The 21,822-nt window shown below is 55.1% G+C and overlaps 8 protein-coding genes across 8 annotated transcripts; 6 read left to right on the forward strand and 2 right to left on the reverse strand.

Annotated features, from left to right (window-relative positions):
• Positions 1-273: 273 nt before the first annotated feature.
• Positions 274-4,529, forward strand: ASPZODRAFT_152081 (hypothetical protein; the record flags this gene model as incomplete). The annotated part of the gene is made up of 5 exons (XM_022725809.1): positions 274-3,063; positions 3,154-3,433; positions 3,508-3,695; positions 3,776-3,955; positions 4,029-4,529. 5 exons carry the CDS (start codon positions 274-276, stop codon positions 4,527-4,529), a joined length of 3,939 nt encoding a protein of 1,312 aa, XP_022581136.1.
• Positions 4,530-4,726: 197 nt separating this feature from the next.
• Positions 4,727-8,843, forward strand: ASPZODRAFT_166849 (hypothetical protein). Its single transcript, XM_022726788.1, has 8 exons — positions 4,727-4,968; positions 5,033-5,111; positions 5,211-5,671; positions 5,753-5,937; positions 6,010-7,877; positions 7,944-8,125; positions 8,191-8,308; positions 8,370-8,843. The coding sequence occupies exons 1-8, from the start codon at positions 4,879-4,881 to the stop codon at positions 8,546-8,548; spliced, it is 3,162 nt and encodes a 1,053-aa protein (XP_022581137.1). The 5' UTR covers positions 4,727-4,878; the 3' UTR covers positions 8,549-8,843.
• A 295-nt stretch (positions 8,844-9,138) lies between these two features.
• On the forward strand, positions 9,139-9,614 carry ASPZODRAFT_132728 (hypothetical protein). Its single transcript, XM_022723098.1, has one exon. The coding sequence runs from the start codon at positions 9,160-9,162 to the stop codon at positions 9,382-9,384; it is 225 nt and encodes a 74-aa protein (XP_022581138.1). The 5' UTR covers positions 9,139-9,159; the 3' UTR covers positions 9,385-9,614.
• On the reverse strand, positions 9,559-10,495 carry ASPZODRAFT_142434 (hypothetical protein; the record flags this gene model as incomplete). Its single annotated transcript, XM_022724853.1, has 3 exons — positions 9,559-10,192; positions 10,267-10,353; positions 10,413-10,495. 3 exons carry the CDS (start codon positions 10,493-10,495, stop codon positions 9,559-9,561), a joined length of 804 nt encoding a protein of 267 aa, XP_022581139.1.
• Positions 10,496-10,964: 469 nt separating this feature from the next.
• ASPZODRAFT_16385 (hypothetical protein) lies at positions 10,965-12,017 on the reverse strand (the record flags this gene model as incomplete). Its single annotated transcript, XM_022726650.1, has 3 exons — positions 10,965-11,594; positions 11,671-11,744; positions 11,807-12,017. The coding sequence occupies 3 exons, from the start codon at positions 12,015-12,017 to the stop codon at positions 10,965-10,967; spliced, it is 915 nt and encodes a 304-aa protein (XP_022581140.1).
• A 1,010-nt stretch (positions 12,018-13,027) lies between these two features.
• Positions 13,028-14,852, forward strand: ASPZODRAFT_132730 (hypothetical protein). Its single transcript, XM_022723099.1, has one exon. It carries the CDS (start codon positions 13,221-13,223, stop codon positions 14,772-14,774), a length of 1,554 nt encoding a protein of 517 aa, XP_022581141.1. The 5' UTR covers positions 13,028-13,220; the 3' UTR covers positions 14,775-14,852.
• Positions 14,853-15,361: 509 nt separating this feature from the next.
• On the forward strand, positions 15,362-19,509 carry ASPZODRAFT_132731 (hypothetical protein). Its single transcript, XM_022723100.1, has 3 exons — positions 15,362-15,943; positions 16,024-19,076; positions 19,147-19,509. Exons 1-3 carry the CDS (start codon positions 15,565-15,567, stop codon positions 19,252-19,254), a joined length of 3,540 nt encoding a protein of 1,179 aa, XP_022581142.1. The 5' UTR covers positions 15,362-15,564; the 3' UTR covers positions 19,255-19,509.
• A 199-nt stretch (positions 19,510-19,708) lies between these two features.
• ASPZODRAFT_1989920 (hypothetical protein) lies at positions 19,709-21,820 on the forward strand. Its single transcript, XM_022727495.1, has 3 exons — positions 19,709-20,196; positions 20,290-20,688; positions 20,751-21,820. The coding sequence occupies exons 1-3, from the start codon at positions 19,933-19,935 to the stop codon at positions 21,678-21,680; spliced, it is 1,593 nt and encodes a 530-aa protein (XP_022581143.1). The 5' UTR covers positions 19,709-19,932; the 3' UTR covers positions 21,681-21,820.
• The last annotated feature ends 2 nt before the right edge of the window (positions 21,821-21,822 follow it).

Consider the following 21,822-nt stretch of genomic DNA (forward strand, 5'->3'; position numbering starts at 1 on the left):
ACGTAATGTGGTCTTTACTGCCATTAAATGCCGCCTACCCGGTTTATGCTGCCCATCGCCGTCTTGAACACTTCTCTCACTTGCTCTCTCTCTCCCCTGAACAATCCTGGTATGCTGGGTAGTTGTGATAACCTCTTTATTCTGCAGGGAGCTGTCTAGTCGCCAGCTGTTTTATCGGTCTTCATCATTCGAACCGGTGGGAATCTCTCTATACATCTCAACACACTGCTCGATTGACCAAAAAAGCCGGCAGTCTCGCTCGAGGCAGAGCTCATGGCGGCATCTCTAGCTACGGCCTTGTCGCAGCTCAAGCTGGACGCTCAGCAGGTCAGGACACCCGATTTCGATGCCCGGCTTGTGGAGGAGGAAAGCGGGGGGGCGTATGCGCACACCCAGAGGCCTCGCAAGAGGGTCCGACAGGACGCAGAGGCGCTCAAGGCGGAATTGGAGCGTGATTTCCTGACTCCATCGCCTCGGTTTAGTCCCGAATGGCTGAATCGACTACAGAGACGCTGGGATGTACCGACAGATTACACCGACCTGTTTGATGTGGCTGCAACCCAGACACGGACTGTCACCCGGTTCACCCGCGAGGGCCTTGAGGGTCGTGTTACTGGCTATGTGGAGGTGACGGTTCCTGCTGCGAGTGCGACGGCCAAGAACTCGACGTCCTTGCTGCGTCGGCCGGCTGGCCGTGCCGACTTTGTCCGGGGGGCGGCTGGGTTTTTCCCCTTCGCGCCCGGTGGACTGGATGGCGTCGAAGCCCTTGCTGCCATGGAATCGGAGGCGCAGGCGGCCGAACAATCGCGGTTGGGCGGGGCCAAGCAGTCGGGTCTCGATCGCATTATCAACTTCAATACGGAAGACGGGTTGCTGGAGATCCCGCCCGGATTCTCTCGTGGGTTGAAGTTTGAGAAGGCCAAGTCTACGGAAGCTGATCAAGAGGTGGAAGCCACCCTCCAAGAAGAGGAAGTGGTGGGATCTTCTCGCGAAGACGAGGAGGCCATCCCGGGGGCTGAAGAGAAGGGCAAGACCGAGGAAGACGAAGATGTCAGCGAGGGTGAGGAAGAAGACATAGATACCCTATTGCCTGTTGAATTTCCATCACTGGAGCCTCGTGCGCCGCTTCTCTCTACCATCGCGAAGAAAGGTGGGAAGGAATGGGCCCATGTGGTCGATGTCAACAAGGATATCCCGAACTTTAACGAATTGGTGCCCGACATGGCTAGAGAATGGCCCTTTGAGCTGGATACATTCCAGAAGGAAGCCGTGTATCATCTCGAAAACGGCGACTCGGTCTTTGTTGCTGCCCATACGTCTGCGGGGAAGACGGTCGTCGCTGAATATGCCATCGCTCTGGCTGCGAAGCATATGACCAAGGCCATCTATACATCGCCCATCAAAGCCCTGAGTAACCAGAAGTTCCGGGATTTCCGGACCACCTTTGACGACGTTGGTATCCTTACAGGTGATGTCCAGATCAACCCGGAGGCAAGCTGTCTGATCATGACGACCGAAATTCTTCGCAGTATGCTCTATCGCGGCGCTGATTTGATCAGAGATGTGGAATTCGTCATCTTCGACGAGGTTCACTATGTGAACGATCTGGAGAGAGGCGTGGTCTGGGAAGAAGTCATCATCATGCTTCCAGAGCATGTTACCCTGATCCTTCTCTCCGCCACCGTTCCTAACACGTACGAGTTTGCCTCCTGGGTTGGACGGACAAAGAAAAAGGACATCTATGTCATTTCCACGGCCAAGCGTCCTGTCCCGCTAGAGCACTACCTATGGGCTGGACACAACAAGCACAAGATTGTGGACTCCAACAAACGATTCCTGGAGCAAGGCTGGAAATCGGCAGATGAGATCCTGTCAGGAAGAGACAAAGTCAAGGCCCAGAAGGCTGCTGAGGCTCAGGCCCAGTCTCAGGCCCATCAATCCCAACGCGGCGGCGGCGGCCCTCAAGGCAGAGGGCGAGGCCCGGGTCCTGCTCGAGGTGCTGGTGGTCGCGGCGGTGGTGGTCAACGAGGAGGAGGCGGCGGCGGGGGTGGTGCACAGAGAGGCGCACCGCAGAGGGGTAGAGGACAACCGTCCAACAGAGGAACCGGAAACATCGCCAGAACCGGTCGTGGAGGCGGTCGCACTACGGTCGCTCAGGACCGTAACATCTGGGTACACCTGGTTCAACATCTTCGCAAGGAGAATCTCCTTCCCGGCTGTATCTTTGTCTTCTCGAAGAAGCGATGCGAAGAGAACGCCGACTCGCTTTCGAAGCAGGATTTCTGTACCGCTTCTGAGAAGAGTCTGATCCACATGTTCATCGAGAAGTCCCTTACTCGTCTGAAACCAGAGGACCGGTCCCTGCCGCAGATTCTTCGCCTTCGTGAGCTCCTCAGCAGAGGTATCGCGGTTCACCACGGTGGTCTCTTGCCGATCATGAAGGAGATCGTGGAGATTCTTTTCGCCAAGTCGCTGGTCAAGGTCCTGTTCGCCACCGAAACGTTTGCCATGGGCCTCAATCTGCCTACACGCACCGTCGTCTTCTCCGGATTCCGCAAGCATGATGGTAAGGGCTTCCGAGACCTGCTGCCTGGCGAGTACACGCAGATGGCTGGTCGTGCTGGGCGACGAGGCCTCGACACGGTAGGCTATGTAATTATCGTGACCAGTGGTCGCGATGAGGCGCCTCCAGTGGGTGCGCTGCGACGGATGATCCTGGGCGACCCGACGAAGCTCCGATCCCAATTCCGGCTTACATACAATATGATTCTCAACCTGCTCCGCGTCGAAGCTTTGAAGATCGAAGAAATGATCAAGCGGAGTTTCAGCGAGAATGCAACCCAGGCACTGTTACCTGAACATGAAAAACAGGTCCAGCTGTCCGAAGCTAGTCTGGCCAAGATCAAGCGCGAGCCGTGCTCAATCTGCGACATCGACCTTGCCAACTGCCATCAGGCAGCGATCGAGTATGAGAAGCTAACCGGCGAGCTCAATCTCGGGTTGCTTGCGTCTCCAGTGGGACGACGTCTTTTTATCCCCAAACGACTCGTCGTGTACCGAAAGGTAAGTTTCTCCTTCTCCTCCTCCTCCTCCTCCTCCCCCCCCCCATCTCCTACAGGATTCACCAATTCTAATAACTCCCGCTTTAAGCAGGAGGGACTTCGAACGGCCGGCATCGTGGTCAAGGAAGGGGTCAGCGGCGGGACGACTCCAAGCATCCAGGTCCTTGAGATCGGCACGTTGAGCAGTAGACGTCATCCCAGCGATATCCTTCCCTTTACCCCGGCATTCCGTCACTTGTTGCAGCCGCTGCCTACCCGCGCTGCCGACATGACGCTCAAGGTCTGCCGAGTGCCTATCCAGGACCTGGAATGCGTCACCAAGACCTTGATCAAACTCGGGGGCCCTATCTGGTACCTCAACATTAAAAAGGGTGAGCTAAGAACAAGGGTTTACATTTTTGAGATGAGAAAAACAAACAAAAACGGCTGATAACCTGGACTATAGAAGCAGCCAAGTATGCCGATAAAGAGTTGTCGAAACTGTGCGCCTCTTGGACCAATCCTGTCTGGGACGAGGTAGACTACGAGCGGATCAAAGAACTTCAAGTCCGGGACATTCTCGAGAAACGACAGGCGCAGATCAACATTGCGCAGTCTTGCAAATCTCTCGAGTGTCCAACCTTTTTGGCGCACGTAGGTGTTCCCTTCAAACATCGAGAACGATGTATCAGACTTTTTTTTTTTTTTTTGCTAAGAAAACAAACCTTGAATAGTTCGAGATGCAACACGACGAATGGCAGGTCAAGGAAAACATCAACCAGCTTAAGCAACTCATGTCCGACCAGAACCTACAACTGCTACCGGACTACGAGCAGCGAATCTTCGTTCTCAAGGAACTCGGGTTCATCGACGACCATTCGCGCGTTCAGTTGAAAGGCAAGGTGGCCTGTGAGGTGAGAGCTGCCACTCGAATCCACTCTTTTGATATGGGATAACACATGCTAATTCGGCCCCAAAAAATAAAAGATCCATTCGGCCGATGAGCTGGTGTTGACGGAGCTGATCCTAGAGAACGTGCTGGCGGAATTCGAGCCGGAAGAGATTGTGGCCTTGCTGTCGGCGTTTGTCTTCCAAGAGAAGACAGAGAACGTGCCGACGCTGACGCCGCGGCTGGAAAAGGGCAAGGAGGCGATCATCCGGATCTCCGACAAGGTCAACGACTTCCAGGTGCTACACCAGGTGATCCAGTCGAGCGAGGACCAGAACGACTTTGCCAGCAAGCCACGCTTCGGCCTGGCGGAGGTGGTGTACGAGTGGGCCAAGGGCATGTCGTTCAACCGCATCACCGACCTGACCGACGTGATGGAGGGCACCATCGTCCGCACCGTCAGCCGGCTGGACGAGACGTGCCGGGAGGTCAAGAACGCGGCCAAGCTGGTGGGAGACCCGACGCTGTACACCAAGATGCAGCAGGCGCAGGAGTTGATCAAGCGCGACGTGATCTTTGCGGCATCGCTGTACATGTGAGAAAACCCAATAAATACCTTATTATTACCTACCACCACCACCACCACCTTACTTGGCTGTGGAGCCGTAGCAGACGTAGATCAGTGCAGTCTCTCCCAGAGGCTGATTTATCAATTTGTGTGGGCGGCCTCTGATTAGCCACGGCCGAGCGCGGGGCGGAAAATCCACGAGAGAAAACCAAACCAGAGCGTTTCTCTTGCACACAACCACCAGGTCCTTCTGCGCTTCCCCTCTCACCTCCCCCCCTCTTCTCGCCTCTTTTTCTCCTCCCCCTCGAAAACGGGCCACCGGGGGACCCCTTGATATCTGACGACTTTCTGGCGGGGGTCCGTTGGCAGGAGCGACGAAGATGGATGTGGCAGCGCTCCGAGACCGCATACAGTCGACCCTCGACGCCAATGCGGATACGAGACGTCAGGCGGAGTTGGACTTGAAATACGTGGGTGGAGTGAAAAAGCCAGGCTGCAGGGATTCAGGAAGCTGATTTTTTTTTTATTGAACAGGCCGAAAACCAACCGGGTTTTATCAACGCGTTGCTGGATATTCTCCAGGCGGAGCAGAACAATGCCGTCCAGCTATCGGGTAACCCCTCACCAACCTAAAAAAAATCAAAAAATTAGAAAAAGAGAGAGAGAAAAAAAGTCTTGTGTTGTTCAACGAAAATAACCGATTTCTATCTAGCTGGTGTGTATCTTAAGAACCGGGTGAACCGTGGATGGGCTCCTGTCGAGGACTCGCCGTCACGCCGCCCCATCCCCGACGAGGAGAAGCCTGCCTTCCGCGAACGCCTGATCCCCGTCCTGGCCTCGTCGCCGCCTAACGTGCGCGCCCAGCTGGTTCCTTTACTGCAGAAGATCCTGCAGCACGACTTCCCCGAGCAGTGGCCGGGGTTCCTGGACATCACGCTGCAGCTCCTGGGCGGCAACGATGCCAACTCCGTCTACGCTGGGCTGCAGTGCCTGCTGGCCATCTGCCGTGTTTACCGCTTCAAGGCGGGCGAGAAACGCGAGGAGTTTGACAAGATCGTCGAGCATTCTTTCCCCCAGCTGCTCAATATCGGTACCAAGCTTGTCGATGAGGAGAGCCTGGAGGCCGCCGAAATGCTCCGCATTGTCGTCAAGTCTTATAAGCATGCCATCTACGTGGGTTTTCAAGGGAGAGAGAGAGGGAGAGAGAGAGCGATGGAAGCAGAAGGATTATGTCGCTGACGGATTTTTCCATAGTTCGAATTGTCTCCTCATCTCCAAACCCACCAGGCAACCGTCGACTGGTGCACGCTGTTCCTGCGGATCGTGGCCAAGCAGCCTCCTGCCAACGCAATGATGGAATCCAAGGAGGAGCGGGAGCTTAATCACTGGTGGAAGTGCAAGAAGTGGTCTTATGCCAACTTGAACCGCCTTTTCATCCGGTGGGTAGAAGAGACAGAGAGAGAAAGAGAGAGAGAGAGAGAAAGGGAATGAAAAGCTAATTGTGTATACAGGTACGGAAACCCGACTACGATGACCAAGTCCAGCCAGCCCGATTACACCCAATACGCCAAGATGTTCATCGGCACCTTCGCCCCGGAGATTCTCAAGGGATATCTGCAGGAGATCGAAAAGTGGGTGTCGAAGACCCAATGGCTCAGTAACCCCGCGTTAGCCTATACCATGATCTTTTTGGAGGAGTGCGTTAAGCCCAAGGCCATGTGGGACCACCTCAAGCCACACATGGAGAACCTGATCGCCCACTTCATCTTCCCGATCCTGTGCCAGTCGGACGAGGACATCGAGCTCTTCGAGACCGATCCGTCCGAGTACCTCCACCGCAAGCTGAACTTTTACGAGGAGGTTTCTGCCCCGGATGTGGCCGCCACAAACTTCCTGGTATCGCTCACCAAGAGCCGCAAGAAGCAGACCTTCTCCATCCTGACTTTCGTCAACGGCGTGGTCAGCAAGTATGAATCGGCCCCTGATGACCAGAAGCAGCCCCGCGAGAAGGAGGGCGCCTTGCGGATGATCGGTTCCCTCGCATCCGTAATCCTCGGCAAGAAGAGCCCGATCGCCAACCAGGTCGAGTACTTCTTCGTCCGCCACGTCTTCCCGGAGTTCCGCAGCCCGCACGGCTTCCTCCGTGCTCGGGCCTGCGACACGCTGGAGAAGTTCGAGCAGCTCGACTTCAAGGATCCCAACAACCTCATGATCATCTACAGGAACATCCTCGAGTCGATGACCGATCCCGAGCTGCCCGTTCGTGTCGAGGCCGCGCTAGCCCTGCAGCCGCTGATCCGCCACGACATCATCCGTACCTCCATGCAGCAGAACATTCCTCAGATCATGCAGCAGCTCCTCAAGCTCGCCAACGAGGTCGACGTCGATGCCCTGGCCAACGTCATGGAGGACTTTGTGGAGGTCTTCTCGGCTGAGCTCACCCCGTTCGCGGTGGCGTTGAGCGAGCAGCTGCGCGACACCTACATGCGCATCGTGGGCGAGCTTCTCGAGCGCAACGCGGCCAAGGGCGATGATGATGGCTACGGTGACTTCCTAGACGACAAGAGCATCACCGCTTTAGGTGTCTTGCAGACCATCGGCACGCTCATCCTGACCCTCGAGAGCACACCTGACGTGCTGCTCCACTTGGAGACCATCCTGATGCCCGTCATCTCCATCACCCTGGAGAACAAGCTGTACGACCTGTACAACGAGGTGTTTGAGATCATCGACAGCTGCACGTTTGCCGCCAAGTCCATCTCCCCGACCATGTGGCAGGCGTTCGAGCTCATCCACAAGACCTTCAAGGCCGGCGCTGAGCTGTACCTGGAGGACATGTTGCCCGCGCTGGACAACTACGTCGCGTACGGCTCTGAGACAATGGTGCAGCACCCTGCCTACCTCGCCGCGGTCGTCAGCATGGTCGAAGACATTTTCCGGGATGAAAAGGTTGGTGGCGTGGACCGGATATGCGGCTGCAAGCTGGCCGAAACGGTCATGCTCAACCTGCGCGGTTGCATCGACCAGTACATCCCGACTTTCATCGAGCTCGCGATGACGGTCATCGATGCCGAGGAGGCCAAGACCAAGTCGTACCGCATGCACCTGATGGAGATGGTCATCAACGCCATCTACTACAACCCCCTGCTCGCCCTGCAGTACCTTGAGTCCAAGGGCTGGACCAACAAGTTTTTCAGCACCTGGTTCTCCAATATCGATAACTTCCGTCGTGTCCACGACAAGAAACTGTCCATCGCCGCCATCAGTTCCCTCCTGACTCTCAAGGCGGAGAATGTCCCGACCAGCGTTCAGCAGGGTTGGCCCCGTCTGCTGCAGGGCGTGACCCGACTCTTCCAGACTCTTCCCGCCGCCATGAAGAGTACGTCTCTCTTTCTCCCCCCCCTTTTTTTTACCCTAACTGTGACATCATAGCTAATTTTGATAGACCGTGAGGAGGCTACTAAAGAGTCCGACTTCACATTTGATGACGAAGATGACCTCGACGATGAGGAAAACGACTGGACTGGTGATGTTGAATGGACCGACCAGGACGAAGCTGAGGCTACCGGAGCTGACGGTGACATTGCCGACGAGAGCGCCGCGTACCTCGACTTCCTCAACCAAGAGGTAATATTTTTTTTTTCTCTTCTCGGACTTCTATCAATACAGAAATAAAAATCTGACTTGCGTAGGCCCAGAAGTTTGGATCCTTTGCAGACGATGATGACGATGAACTGGACGAAGAGAGTCTTCTCGAAACTCCTTTGGACAAGGTCGAGCCGTATGGCATGTTCAAACATGTCTTCATGAGTATGTTCTCCTTTCTCTCTCTCTCTCCCTCTCTTGTGCTGCTACTAAAGGTTATATATAGACCTCCAACAAGAGCAGCCCCAGCTCTATGACAGTCTGGCCAAGATCCTCAATCCCGAGGAACAGCAGATCATCGAGGCGGTCTTCCACGAAGCAGATGCAAAGGCTCTGGCCGCAGCCAACGCCGAGGCTGCTGCCGCCGCCGCTGCCGCCGCGGGTGTCCAGACGAATGGCAATTGAGACGGGTAGTCCTGCTATACACGCATGATATAAAGTTGGCATTTCCGATTTCTTTTCCTTTTATCTTATTCTCGTCATTTGCCCCCCCCCTTTTTTTTTCGTGGATTTTTGGCATGGTCGGGGACTGCATGTTTGCATGTTCCAAGATCCAGGAGAGCCTCCGGCTTGTTCCTGTCCCCATTAGATTTTTTGTTCCATTCCTCTGTTCATCACGTTCTCATGCTCGAAAAGTCATGTCCCATGCCCTGCACAGATTCCCCTGATAATATTCCACCGATATGGTATGTTCTACGAATCTATGAGTCTATTGTAGAAGTAACATAAAACATAAGCCACTAAATTAATCAGAGTTCTCGTTCTTATTAATAAACATAGCTTACGTCCACCTAGGTAGGCACTTACTAGGTAGGCAAGTAAGTATCCATAACTTGGCTGTAACGTCATAGTGATATAAGTATATCCAAGTAACTTAAATACCTTAGCATTCCAACAGCACCTCACTCAACTTTTCTAACAACCATCAAAAACAACCTACCACAAAGCCAAGTAAGTACCTTATACTTTTCCACAATCCAAAAACAACTACTGAGCCAAAAAAAAAAACAAAAAGAATGTCATCCCCCAAATCCGGCCGTCAGTCCCCCCCGCCCGAAGAACAACCGGGCGCGCAGCAACAGGATCCGCCCGGGGTGGGCAAGGCGAAGGAGTACACGGGTGGCCAGTCGAGGGCGCAGGAGGAGTCCGAACGGTTCAAGGAGAGTGGGTTGACCAGCAACCCGGTGCATCCTTTGGAGAAACATGTGACGGAGATGTTTGAGAAGGGAAATAAGGCCTAGTGTATCATGTTGAATCTAGTATCTAGTATCTACTGTTGTCTACTGTTGTCTACTGTCATCTACTTTGTTATAGTACGGGTTGATATATGGACATAGGTATTGATAAACACAGTAGTCATAAATACAACAGCAGTCATAACCATACATAGTCATCATTCAGAAACGAAAAGAGAATTACGCCTGCTCCGCAGGGGGAACGGTGCCAGCAGGCTCAGAAGCCGGAACCGTGCTGGGGGCAACACCCGCGGCCTCAGCAGCAGCAGGGACGACGGGCTTCTCCTCCTCGGCGGAGGGCTTGCCGCTCTTCAGATCGGCAAGACGACGGGCCTCGGTGTGGATGTCGCGGACCTGCTTGTCGGTCTGCATGTAGAAGTCGCGGACCTTCTTGCCGGAGGGGGTGCCCATGGCCTTTTCAAAGTAGGAGTTGAGGCCGCGCCAGCTGCTGGTGGCCTTGTCGGTGATCTTGTAGCTCTCGTCGAGGCCGCGCGCGCGGTCCGTCGCATGGTACTTCTTGTCAAAGTCCGAGAGGGCGGCGTGGAAGCGCGACGAGAAGCCGTGCTTCTGGTCCAGCTCGATCGCCTTCTGCAGCGCGTTGTCGCCGATCACGTACCCGTGCGCCAGATACTCGGCTACAATCCGCGACCGCGGCTTGTCCTCCTGCTCCAGATCGTGCTGGTATTCATCCCGGGCCTGCCCCGCGCTCGCCGCCTGCGTGCCTGCCAGCTGCTCGATCGTCGGCGCCGCTTCCACGTGCACCGACGAGCTGCCGAGCTGGGTGTGGTCCAGAAGCAGTGCAGTCTTGGCAGCTCTGTTAACAGTCAGTCAGGCTTATGCTTCAAATGTGCCAACCGTGTTGAAATCAGGGTGACTTTTTTGACTTACGCGTCCTTCTCAAACGTCACAGACGCCGACTTGGGAGCATCAGCCTCCCCAGAGACAGGAGTCAGAGAGAGCGAAATAATCTTGCCGCTGTAAATTGATTAGTCGAGTTCTATGGTATTCTTCAGCCCAGAGACAGATCTACACACCAGAAGCTGAAGAAATCGTGGACCTCCTTTTCGGTGGTCGTGGGCGCAATGCCCGACACGTGGACGGTGGTGCTCTGAGACATGTTGATGGATCGAATTTGATCAAATTTTGGAATGGATATTTTTTTTTTATAATCTTAGGAGGATTCAAATAGAATAGGATGAGAGTGTAACTTGGAAAGGAAAATAGGAGACAAGGTTCCCACCAGCTTGTATTTATTATGGGAGGGCAGCCCGATCGCGCCACAGTAGGTGACGTAGTGAGGGGTTCCCAGCACAGCCACAGTGGATGTGCGGGCTGAACACCGTCCCAAGAGCTCACAGCTGTGGTTTTGAAATCAGTGATAAGAATAGAATAGAACAGGCAGAATATAGTTAATAGTGGATAAAGAAAATCGATGAATATCGAGTCAGGCACCAGTGAGAAAACTGTTGTGCGTATAGGAAAAAAAAAGTACAGCGCTGGGAAATGAAGGAACGAACGGAGAAGAAGAAAAAAGAAAAAATAAGCTAGGTCGATCAACACAGATCGTCTGCAGGAATTCGCGCCAATCAAGCCTGGCTAGCCTCTGCCAGCGAGACCTCGGCTGTTTTGGCCAATTCGAGCTCACGGTGTTTCTTGAGAGTGAGCTCTAGCTCGCGGACTCGCCGGCGCAAGGCTTCATTCTCGCGTTTGACGGCGTCAAGCTCTCCCCGTTGGTGTACGATTTCCTCGAGCCGAGACATGGTTCCTGCCTGTTGTCCGGAGAAGCCCTGTTGGGGGGGAAGATATCTTTGTGAACTAGCAGGAGCATGATGGTTGCTCGTAATGTGAGCAAGATAATCTCCCTGGTACGGCTGGGAGGTCGGCTGCATCAGCAACGGCGACAACGAATTCTCTGACGGGCGAGGGGAGGTGATGGACGGCTCCCGACTTCTACAAGACCGACCCAAATCGGTAGCCGGGCGGCTGCCAGCCGCCATGCCTCCTGCCCGGGACCCCTGGACCGCGGGAATATAGGAACTCAGGTTTGACGATGACCGGTGTCGCCTAGATGCAGTCGGGTGCATCGAGCTGTTGATGTAGGGGGAGTGCAGGGGTTCAAGGGACTCATTGAAGGTCGTCGAGGTCGACGACGCGGTGGACGCCACGGAAGCAGTCTGCTGGCGGAGGAGCGAAAGCTCCCTCGAGAGACGATTCACCTGTGAAACAAACACACAAATATCAGCACACCACCCTTGGTCCGATCTTGCCGGGGGTATCATTGGGACGCTGAACCATCGATTCCTGTTCCTTTTCTAGCATGAGGTGCAGATCGGCAGCCGTCAGAGGTTTGGGGTGACGCAACGGGCCTGTTTGAATACGGGTAGTCAGCCTACTAGAAAACCATCTCCATTCCGCTATATGAATCAACCTTGTCCTGTGCCTCCATTGCCATGATCAACAACTATTGGCGTGGCTGTCGCGTGCGCCGTCGGGCCGTGCGAAACCATCGGGGTGGCCATCGTCTGGGAGGGTCCTCGTGAGGAAGGAGACGAGGGAGCATCAGATGTGCGACCACTGGTCATTCCACTAGGCGGTTGAGGTTGAGGGGATGGAGGTACTGAGTTCGTATCGGGAGCCATCGACTCTTGTCTTGTTCGGCTGTTTTATCTCACGAGACGAGGGGGAGACCAGATGCCATAAAATACAACAACAAAGAGGACACAAGACACCCGGTTGGCTCTTATGGCGGCCCGGGCCAGGTACAGTGATGGATCACAAAACACGATGCAGCTCGTTGATGTCAGTCGACCCCCTTTAGTGAACTGAGATTCCAACAGGTTTCAAGTCCGACCAGGAATGGAGAAGATAGCTCCCAGCGGGAGGGGGGGTAAACAGGTAGGTGTCACCCGTTACGTAGGCCTCTTCTGTGCTGTTCGTTGGCTATCAATCGAGCAGGAAGCATATTGGAGAGAAAATAGAAAGGGGGGATGAAAAAAAAGAAATCGTAGATCGGCTGTCTGTCTTTGACTCCCTGCCCTTTGGGTACGGGCGCAAGGTTCCTGCAACCTGGGCGATCATCGGTGACTGGTCAGACCCGGGCGTGTTTGGGCAATGAGGAATCAGAGCTCTCCAAGGCAGCCTATTACAGAGCCCAGTAATTCTCGTGGCTGTCGGCGCTGCCTTCTACGCTGCTGGATTCTTCGCTTCGGCTGGTGAGGCGATGGAGGGTTAATGTCTCATCTCCTGTTATCAGCCTCTGGCCTTGGTAAGGACAACAACATTCCCCATTGACGCACCCAAGAATGGGCGATGAGCTGAAGGGGGTTCGTTGATACGAGCCATTTCTGAACCGTTGGATATGGGAAATCGCTGCCGCCGTCCTTCCAACTGCCTCTTTAGTCCAAATTATACGGAGAACAACTTCTGATAAGAGATGGTTGTCTTTGGGGGGGGGGTATTTTTTATAGAGAGTCAGCTGATCAAAACACCACGTGATCGTGTGGTTCTATCAAATTCACCAAACCAACCTTTTCAACTACCGACGCACGACTTCAATTGCCTCTACTGATTGAAGGATATCCCGACTGCCTGGTTGACTCTTTTTGACCAAAGAGTCTAAGCCACCGACCGTCAATGCTGAGCTACGGAGGGCAGACGATAGTTAGTACTCAGTGCTCACTAACTACTCACTGACCGCCGAAAGGAGGAAAATAACAATACCACGGGAGTGTCCTTGCTCTGGGCAGTGTTATCAACGGTTGCAACCAGATTCCTGCTTCAGAGTGTTGTCTTCTGATGATATATAGTGATCTTGAATGGATACTGCATCTCAGACTGTCGCAATGGCCGGCCAGGACGAGTCCGCCCTCCACATTCCGCCGTTCGCTAAACCCCTCTCTCCTTACGTTAAGAGCCGTCAGGAAACCCTGCGGATCCGCCGCGTGTTAACGCTGTACCTCCGATCACAAATCACCCTTGCCGATGACCAGACCGAGTACGCACCGCCGCATCTTGCGTTGTGTGCCCCGCAGTACGTCGCGACGGCTGTCAAACGCATTCCTTCCGACGTGACGGGGCTGCGGAGAGAATATCTGGAGGCGCTGCAGGCGAATATAACGGCACGGAGAGAATATGAGACTGTCGTTGAAAGATTGGCAGCGAGAAAACCGCCGGGGGAGGAGGGGCAGTCTTCGCACTCGGAGACGGAGGCAACGGAGGGAGTCGATGCAGGGTTGCAGACGTACTTGAAGCTTCTCCGGGACCGTCGCCGGCATGCCAAGCTCCAGGTTTTCGAGCATTATCTCCAAGACATGAAAAAACGCCGAGAGAGGGGGAAATCCGGGGACGGGGAGACACATGCACACCAGCCATTATTCCCGGCTGACGGCAGTGGCGTGGCTGGGGCAGGAGATATCGGTGTGAGAGGACTGGTCGATGACCTGGAACGAGCCATTGTCAGTGCCAAATCGCGGCTAGACCGGGAGAAAAGAATGCTGGAGGAGTTGAAATCCCGGCACGAGTCTTCGACACACTCGGATTCTGCTCTCCCTGTCAAGGCTAGGGCCCTGCAGCGGACCCGGGACGAGCTGGTGAAATGGGTCGAGGACCGGCTTGCGACCGCCAGTCACGAGGAGGCTACATATGTTGGCCTCCCCGCGGCCGAGGCAGAAGGCGCCCCCGCGCATCTGCTGGATGATCTACAAAGCCACATACAGGAGGAATACAGTGCGTATGTGGATGCCCGGCGGAAGCTTCTCGAAGTCCTGTCAAGAGCATACCGAACGCTCTCTACGCCTGCTCCGAAGCATCCTCCCGCTCATACTAGTGATAACCCCGGTGAAAGCAGGCGGGAGACCGGAGCGGGGTACGACTTGAATGTCTTACAGCTTGCGAGCGAGGTGTTCCTGCCACTTTCCAAGAGCCAGAAGGCTCTGATTTTACAGAAATCGTACCTAGCCGGTCTCCTAGCGAAGGAAAAGACGACAGCACTGCGCCTGCTCGACCGATTGAGCAGCGAGAGCCATCTGCTGCCGGAATACCCTATCCTCGCCCGACATTCGCGGTTCCAGCACGCCGTGGCGGCGCTCGGCTCTGCTGCAGAGCGAGCACCCCGTGACGAGATTCTCGCCTCTGCCGAGGCATGGGCGTTTGCTTCGGACGCAGCGCGGACGAACGAGCAGGAGCATGTCGACCAGCAGATCACGGTGGGCATGGAGGCGGCACAGGAGGCGCGACAGACGCTGGAAGTGGTCTACGGCATGATGAACCAGGATCTCGAGGCTGTCACGGCCGTGGATGACACTGGCGATATCTGGGCCTCTGAGGTTCAGTCTCGCAAAAGTAAGCCTGTTCGACCTAGAGGGCCATGGTCGAGACTGAACGGCAGCATGGGATAGTGTCTATGTTTAGTACTCCGTATGTAGGTAGTCTAATCAATCATAAGTTAGTAGTAAAATATACCTATTCCCAACCACCTAGGTAGCCTCTTCTCAACCTACCATATCTACTAGTTATCTACTATCTACTACAGAGCAATAGTTGTCCCCGTCTTATTGAATATTTTTACGTATGCCGCCCTCCGGCTTTCGCTCGTCTCCCGGGAACTGCTGCGAACTAACCCATTCAGGCCTAGCGCCTGGCAAAAGTTTGGAGCTCCCGGCCCCCTGCTAGCCCCAGCCGGGCCTAGCGCGCTCCCCTCCGAACCAGTCACACGCCTCCCAGCCCCGACCGCGCTGGAGCGGGACAGGCAGCACGCGCGCCCATTGGCCGTGCCAGCAGGGCGGTGAGTGGGGAAGGGAAAAAAAGACGCCGCACACCGGAGCGCTCTTATCGGCTCTTCCTGTCCTTGGCCGCGAGCAACAAATTCTCCCCCGGCCTTTCCTCTGCCTTCTCGCTGTTGATCCACGAGCGAACGAGACAAGGACAGGACCTGGTCTGGCATTGACTCATCGCCCGCCCGGATAAAGTCCCCCCCTGTCTGAATAATTATTGTCTCTCTTCTCGCTGCTCTAGCTTCCTCCTCCCCCCCCGTCGTGAGACGAAACAAGCAGATTCGAGGCTTGCCCTGCCCCGTCTGTGTTTGGAGACAGTGTCTTTTTTTTTCTATTTCTATTTCTGGTCTTCCTCCCTGTCAGCGTAGGTCTCTTCTTTTTTTTATTGTTCCTTTGCTGTCTCGCGCAGTGCGCAATGGCTCTCGCTACTCGCTGTGGGCACGCAGCCGCCCTGTTGCGTCAGCGAGGTTTGGTGGAAACTCGGGCGACGCTGGCGGTGCGCGCCTTTTCCTCCGCCTCACACACCCCCTCCGCCCTGCGCTCTACGGCGTCGTGTCTGCGCCTGCAGCAGCAGCAGCAGAAGGGCGCTGCCTCGTGGCGACCGCAGCAGCTGCGTTCCTTCTCCAGCACCCTGCGCCGTCTGGCCGCCGAGGCCGAGAGCTCCCCCTCCGCCCATTCCTACCTGGCCAGCGGTGCCGTCAAGACCGGCGGTAATCTGGTCGACGTGAAGAAGGTCTTGGTTATTGGTAGCGGTGGTTTGAGTATTGGTCAGGCTGGTGAATTCGATTATTCAGGTGGGTAACTTTTTTTTCTATTTTTTTATTTTTTTTTCCTGTGAAAAAAAGGAAGAAAGTCAAAGTCTAACGAAATATAGGCTCCCAGGCTCTCAAGGCTCTCAAGGAGGCCAATGTCAAGTCGGTGCTGATCAATCCCAACATTGCCACCATCCAGACCGATCACAAGCTCGCCGACGAGGTCTACTACCTGCCCGTCACCCCGGAATATGTGACCCACGTGATCGAGCGAGAGCGCCCCGACGGCATCCTGCTCACCTTTGGCGGACAGACCGGTCTGAACCTGGGGGTGCAGATGAACCGCATGGGCATCTTCGAGCGGTACGGCGTCAAGGTCCTGGGAACCAGCATCAAGACCCTGGAGACCAGTGAGGACCGCGATCTCTTCGCCAAGGCCCTGAACGAGATCAACATCCCCATCGCCGAGTCCATTGCCGTCAACACCGTCGACGAGGCCCTCGATGCCGCCAAGGAGGTTGGCTACCCCATCATCGTGCGGTCCGCCTACGCGCTCGGGGGTCTGGGCTCCGGTTTCGCCAACGATCCCGAGGAGTTGAAGAACCTGGCTTCCCGCTCGCTGTCTCTGGCTCCCCAGATCCTCGTGGAGAAGTCTCTCAAGGGCTGGAAGGAGGTCGAATACGAGGTCGTCCGTGATGCCGCCAACAACTGTATTACCGTCTGCAACATGGAGAACTTTGATCCCCTCGGTATCCATACCGGTGACAGTATCGTCGTCGCCCCAAGTCAGACCCTGTCGGACGAGGAGTACCACATGCTCCGTACCGCCGCCATCAAGATCGTCCGCCACCTGGGGGTCGTCGGTGAGTGCAACGTCCAGTACGCTCTCCAGCCCGATGGCCTGGACTACCGTGTCATCGAGGTCAACGCCCGTCTGTCTCGTTCCTCCGCTCTGGCCTCCAAGGCCACCGGCTACCCTCTCGCCTACACCGCCGCCAAGATCGGTCTCGGCCACACTCTGCCCGAGCTCCCCAACGCCGTCACCAAGACCACCACCGCCAACTTCGAGCCGAGCTTGGACTACATCGTCACCAAGATCCCCCGTTGGGACCTGAGCAAGTTCCAGCACGTCAACCGCGACATCGGCAGCGCCATGAAGTCCGTCGGCGAGGTCATGGCCATCGGCCGTACCTTTGAGGAGTCCTTCCAGAAGGCCATCCGTCAGGTGGACCCCAGGTTCATCGGTTTCCAGGGCGACAAGTTCGAGGACCTCGACGAGGTTCTCCGGAACCCCACCGACAGACGCTGGTTGGCCGTCGGCCAGGCCATGCTGCACGAGAACTACTCCGTCGAGAAAGTTCACGAGCTGACCAAGATCGACAAGTGGTTCCTGTACAAGCTCCAGAACATCGTCGACTGCCAGAACGAGCTCAAGGAGATTGGTAGCCTCTTCGGCATCAAGAAGGAGATCATGCTCAAGGCCAAGAAGCTCGGCTTCTCCGACAAGCAGATCGCCCTTCTTGTCGGCTCGACCGAGGATGATGTCCGGGCTCGCAGGAAGAGCTTCGGCATCAGACCCTGGGTCAAGAAGATTGACACCCTGGCCGCCGAGTTCCCCGCCGACACCAACTATCTCTACACCACCTACAACGCCACCTCCCACGATGTCACCTTCGACGATCACGGCACCATCATCCTGGGCAGCGGCGTCTACCGCATTGGCAGCTCGGTCGAGTTCGATTGGTGCGCCGTCAATGCCACGCTCTCCCTGCGCAACATGGGCAAGAAGACGGTCATGATCAACTACAACCCGGAGACCTACTCCACCGACTTCGACACGGCCGACAAGCTCTACTTCGAAGAACTCAGCTATGAGCGTGTCATGGACATCTACGAGCTCGAGAACGCCAATGGTGTCGTCGTCTCGGTCGGTGGCCAGCTCCCTCAGAACATCGCTCTCCGTCTGCAGGAGACCGGTGGGGCGACCATCCTCGGCACGGATCCCAAGGATATCGACAAGGCCGAGGACCGTCACAAGTTCTCGCAGATCCTGGACAGCATCGGTGTGGACCAACCCGCGTGGAAGGAGCTCACCTCGGTCTCCGAGGCCGAGAGCTTCGCCGAGACCGTCGGCTACCCCGTGCTGGTCCGTCCCAGCTACGTTCTGTCCGGCGCCGCCATGAGTGTCATCTACAACGGCAACGAGCTCAAGGAGAAGCTTCTCAACGCCTCCGCCGTCTCCCCCGACCACCCGGTCGTCATCACCAAGTTCATCGAGGGCGCCCAGGAGATCGACGTCGACGCCGTCGCCTCTAACGGCAAGCTCATCCTGCACGCCGTCAGCGAGCACGTCGAGCCCGCCGGTGTGCACTCTGGTGACGCCACCCTGGTTCTGCCCCCCGCGGATCTGGACGAGTCGGTCATGGCCCGCGTCAAGGAGATCGCCGAGAAGGTTGCCAAGGCCTGGAACATCACCGGTCCCTTCAACATGCAGATCATCAAGGCCGACGAGGAGGGCGCCGAGCAGCCCGCTCTCAAGGTCATCGAGTGCAACCTGCGTGCTTCTCGTTCCTTCCCCTTTGTCAGCAAGGTCCTGGGCACCAACTTCATCGACGTTGCCACCAAGGCCCTCGTTGGCAAGGATGTCCCCGAGCCCGTCGACCTCATGAAGGTCAAGCGTGACTACCTCGCCACCAAGGTGCCCCAGTTCAGCTGGACCCGTCTTGCCGGCGCCGACCCCTTCCTCGGCGTCGAGATGTCCAGCACGGGTGAGATTGCTTGCTTCGGAAAGGACCTCATCGAGGCCTACTGGGCGTCTCTGCAGTCCACCATGAACTTCCGTGTTCCCGAGCCCGGTGAGGGTCTGCTTCTCGGCGGCGACGTCAACAACCCGGCTCTGTCCCAGGTCGTCGAGTACCTCAAGCCCCTCGACTTCAAGCTCTATGCCGCCAGCCCCGAGGTCAAGGCCCACCTGGAGTCTACCGTCGGTGTCTCCGTCGAGGTCATCGAGTTCCCCAAGCAGGACAAGCGCGCCCTCCGTGCTGTCTTTGAGAAGTACAACATCCGTGGTGCCTTCAACCTGGCCAAGAAGCGCGGCGAGACCCTCCTGGATGAGGATTATGTCATGAGACGCAATGCCGTGGACTTTGGCGTGCCCCTCTTCATGGAGCCTAAGGTTCGTTTCCCCCCCCCTTTGATTTAAATTAAAAACACACATATATAATATTGACTTACTTTTCTTCTAGACTGCCGTCCTGTTCGCTCAGTGCATGAACGTGAAGCTTCCCCGCCAGGAAGGCATTCCTTCCGAGGTTCGCAGCTGGTCCGAGTTCTCCGGTACTAAGATGCTGTGAAGTCGTTTTCAAAAAAAAAAAGTCCTCCTCGTTTTTCCATGTACCGGATTTGAACTCCTGACATCAGAGGTCTGATTTGACCCTTCCTCTTCCCCTTCCCCTTCCTCTTCCTCTTCTTCTTCTTCTTCTCTTCTTTTTGTTTGGGCATTGCTCCTTGCTTCCCCTGGCTAGGAAGCCGGGAACAGTGAAAAACGGTGTCGTCTGCTCTTATGATTCTCCTTGATGTCGTTTCATTCTGGTTGGTTACCATATTCGGCTGGCTATATGTGTGCTTGAGCGAGAAAAGAATACTGAGCCGGGTTCTGTTTTTGGACTGTTTCTATTATAATTTATTCAACCTGTATGTACCAGTATTATAAGATTCATCAATCTCCATTCATCTACATATGTAATCTTTGGTAGTTAGCATTTATTAGTTCTTTTATATATCGATGCCGATGACTAAGCAACGGCTCCACCAATTGCAAAATACATTGGATCAACAACGTCGTGGCTCTAAACACTCATCTTGTACTGTTGTCAAATCAAATCCATAGAGACCCAATCTCTAGTTCTCTGGTACGCTGGCCCGAGTCACGAAGAACCGACTTCTGTATTTCGGTGTTCCCCTTTGCCTGGTTGTGTACTCTGCATCTGCATAGCAATAGAACCAGAGCTCTAGAAGAAGAGAAGAGAAGAATGTCCGAATCTCCCCTTCCGGCAGTGTATACAAAGACAGAACCTCGCCCAGCCCCCAACGGGCAGGGAACGGGTCTCTTCGCGACAACAGACCTCGGCGTCGGGAAGGTCGTGCTGAATATCAAGACTCCGTACGTGGCTGTCCTGGATACGCCGCGGCTGGAGGATACCTGCTCTGGCTGTCTTGGAAGAAGACAGCATGGGGAGCCTGGTGTGGTCTTGAAGGCGTGTACAGGCTGTCAGGTGGTGAAGTATTGTGATAGAGTGAGTTCCCTCTCCAGTTGATATGACGTATACAGTCAAACAAATCTTTTTGTCTTGTTGATTGCTTTGTGCACCTGACTTCGCTTAGCGCAGTGCCTCGCACAGTATTCAACAGTTTCATCTCCTTTTTTTTCTTCTTCCCTTCTCTTCACTTCACTTTACCACTATACTTCTCTTACTAACAGTGAAAAGACCTGCCAGGCAAAGGACTGGAAATTCTCCCACTCTCTAGAGTGCGCCATCTTCAAGCAGCTTAGGCCTCGAGTCCTCCCCAACAACGCCAGGGCTGTTCTTCGGATGGTCCTGCGCGCTGCCAAGGGGAGGTATTCCCCTCCAGAGCTGGATGCCTTCTCCAAGCTGGAGACGCATGCCCGAGAGATCCGTCAGCTCAACCCGCAGCAGTGGGGGCGCATTGCCCTGTCGTCCAAGGCAATTAAGATGTACTCTGGGACTGATGTCGAGGAGGAAGTCATTTCCGCATGCGGTGCCAAGGTAAGTTGGGGCGTTTTTTCTGGGTTAGTATATTGGTCTCCTAATTGAAGGACTTTTTATAGCTCGACTTGAACTCTTTCAACTTGACCAATACAGTGTACGACCGAGTCGGGCTGTATCTGCATCCGTATGCTGCTCTGATCAACCACAGCTGCGACTATAACTCCGTTGTGGGCTTTGATGGCGACGAGCTCTTCGTCAAGGCAGTACGGCCGATCAAAAAGGACGACCAGATCTTCATCTCGTACATCGACACGACATACCCCTCCACTGTCCGGCGCAGTGAACTGTCGGAGAGATATTTCTTCAACTGCGATTGTTCCAAGTGTAAGCTCGGGCTCGATGCTCCGGAAGCTCGCTTCCTGTCTGGTTCTCATGATACCTCTAAGCTACACGCGGTCGAAGGTGAAGCTCGGAAACTCATGCAGTCCGCCGCTGCAGATGACAGCCCTTTGGTTACTGTCCAGAAACTCAAGTCAGCCATGCACCTGCTGCACGAAACTTCTGCTTGGCCCGTCACCCGGCAGCCATATGTCTCGCTGCGTGACGAGCTGATCACGGCATTGATCTCGGCAGGTCTTTTCGACGAAGCTTTCATCCAGGCTGCGATCAGATATCTTCGTGTTGACCCTGTTGTTTATCGTCAAGACGGGCACCCGATACGCCAGGTACATGCCTGGGCCTTGGTAAAGCTTGCAATTCACCTTTCTGCAGACGCAGGGGAAACCCGGCTTGAACCCTTGTTTCGCAATCACCATATCGCCACCCCAAACCTGAGCCTCCTCGTTTGGTCTGTACTGCACCGACTCGTCCACATGGAGGATCAAAGCTGCGTTGTTCCCTCCTTCAAAGACATGCTGCATGCAACGTTCGACGACGTACAGCAGGAATTCGAGAGAGGACGCTCTAATCCCCGCTCGATGACTAGCGAAATCAATACTCAGTGGGAGCAGATCGGGGCCCTGGTGGACTTGGTCTTGGCCAACGAGTAGATCTGCTGCTCTTGCCAACGCCGCGGAATGAGAGAAGCCACATTTAACCTTTTTTTTTTAAACCAAAAAACCGGTGGCTTTGGCTTTGGTCTCTTTGAGATCTAGCACTGACTGGGATCTGTGCCTAAGGGAGGGTGGGAGG

This window comes from Penicilliopsis zonata (genome assembly GCF_001890105.1).
Source record: "Penicilliopsis zonata CBS 506.65 unplaced genomic scaffold ASPZOscaffold_7, whole genome shotgun sequence".
In the NCBI taxonomy this organism is placed as follows: domain Eukaryota; kingdom Fungi; phylum Ascomycota; class Eurotiomycetes; order Eurotiales; family Aspergillaceae; genus Penicilliopsis; species Penicilliopsis zonata.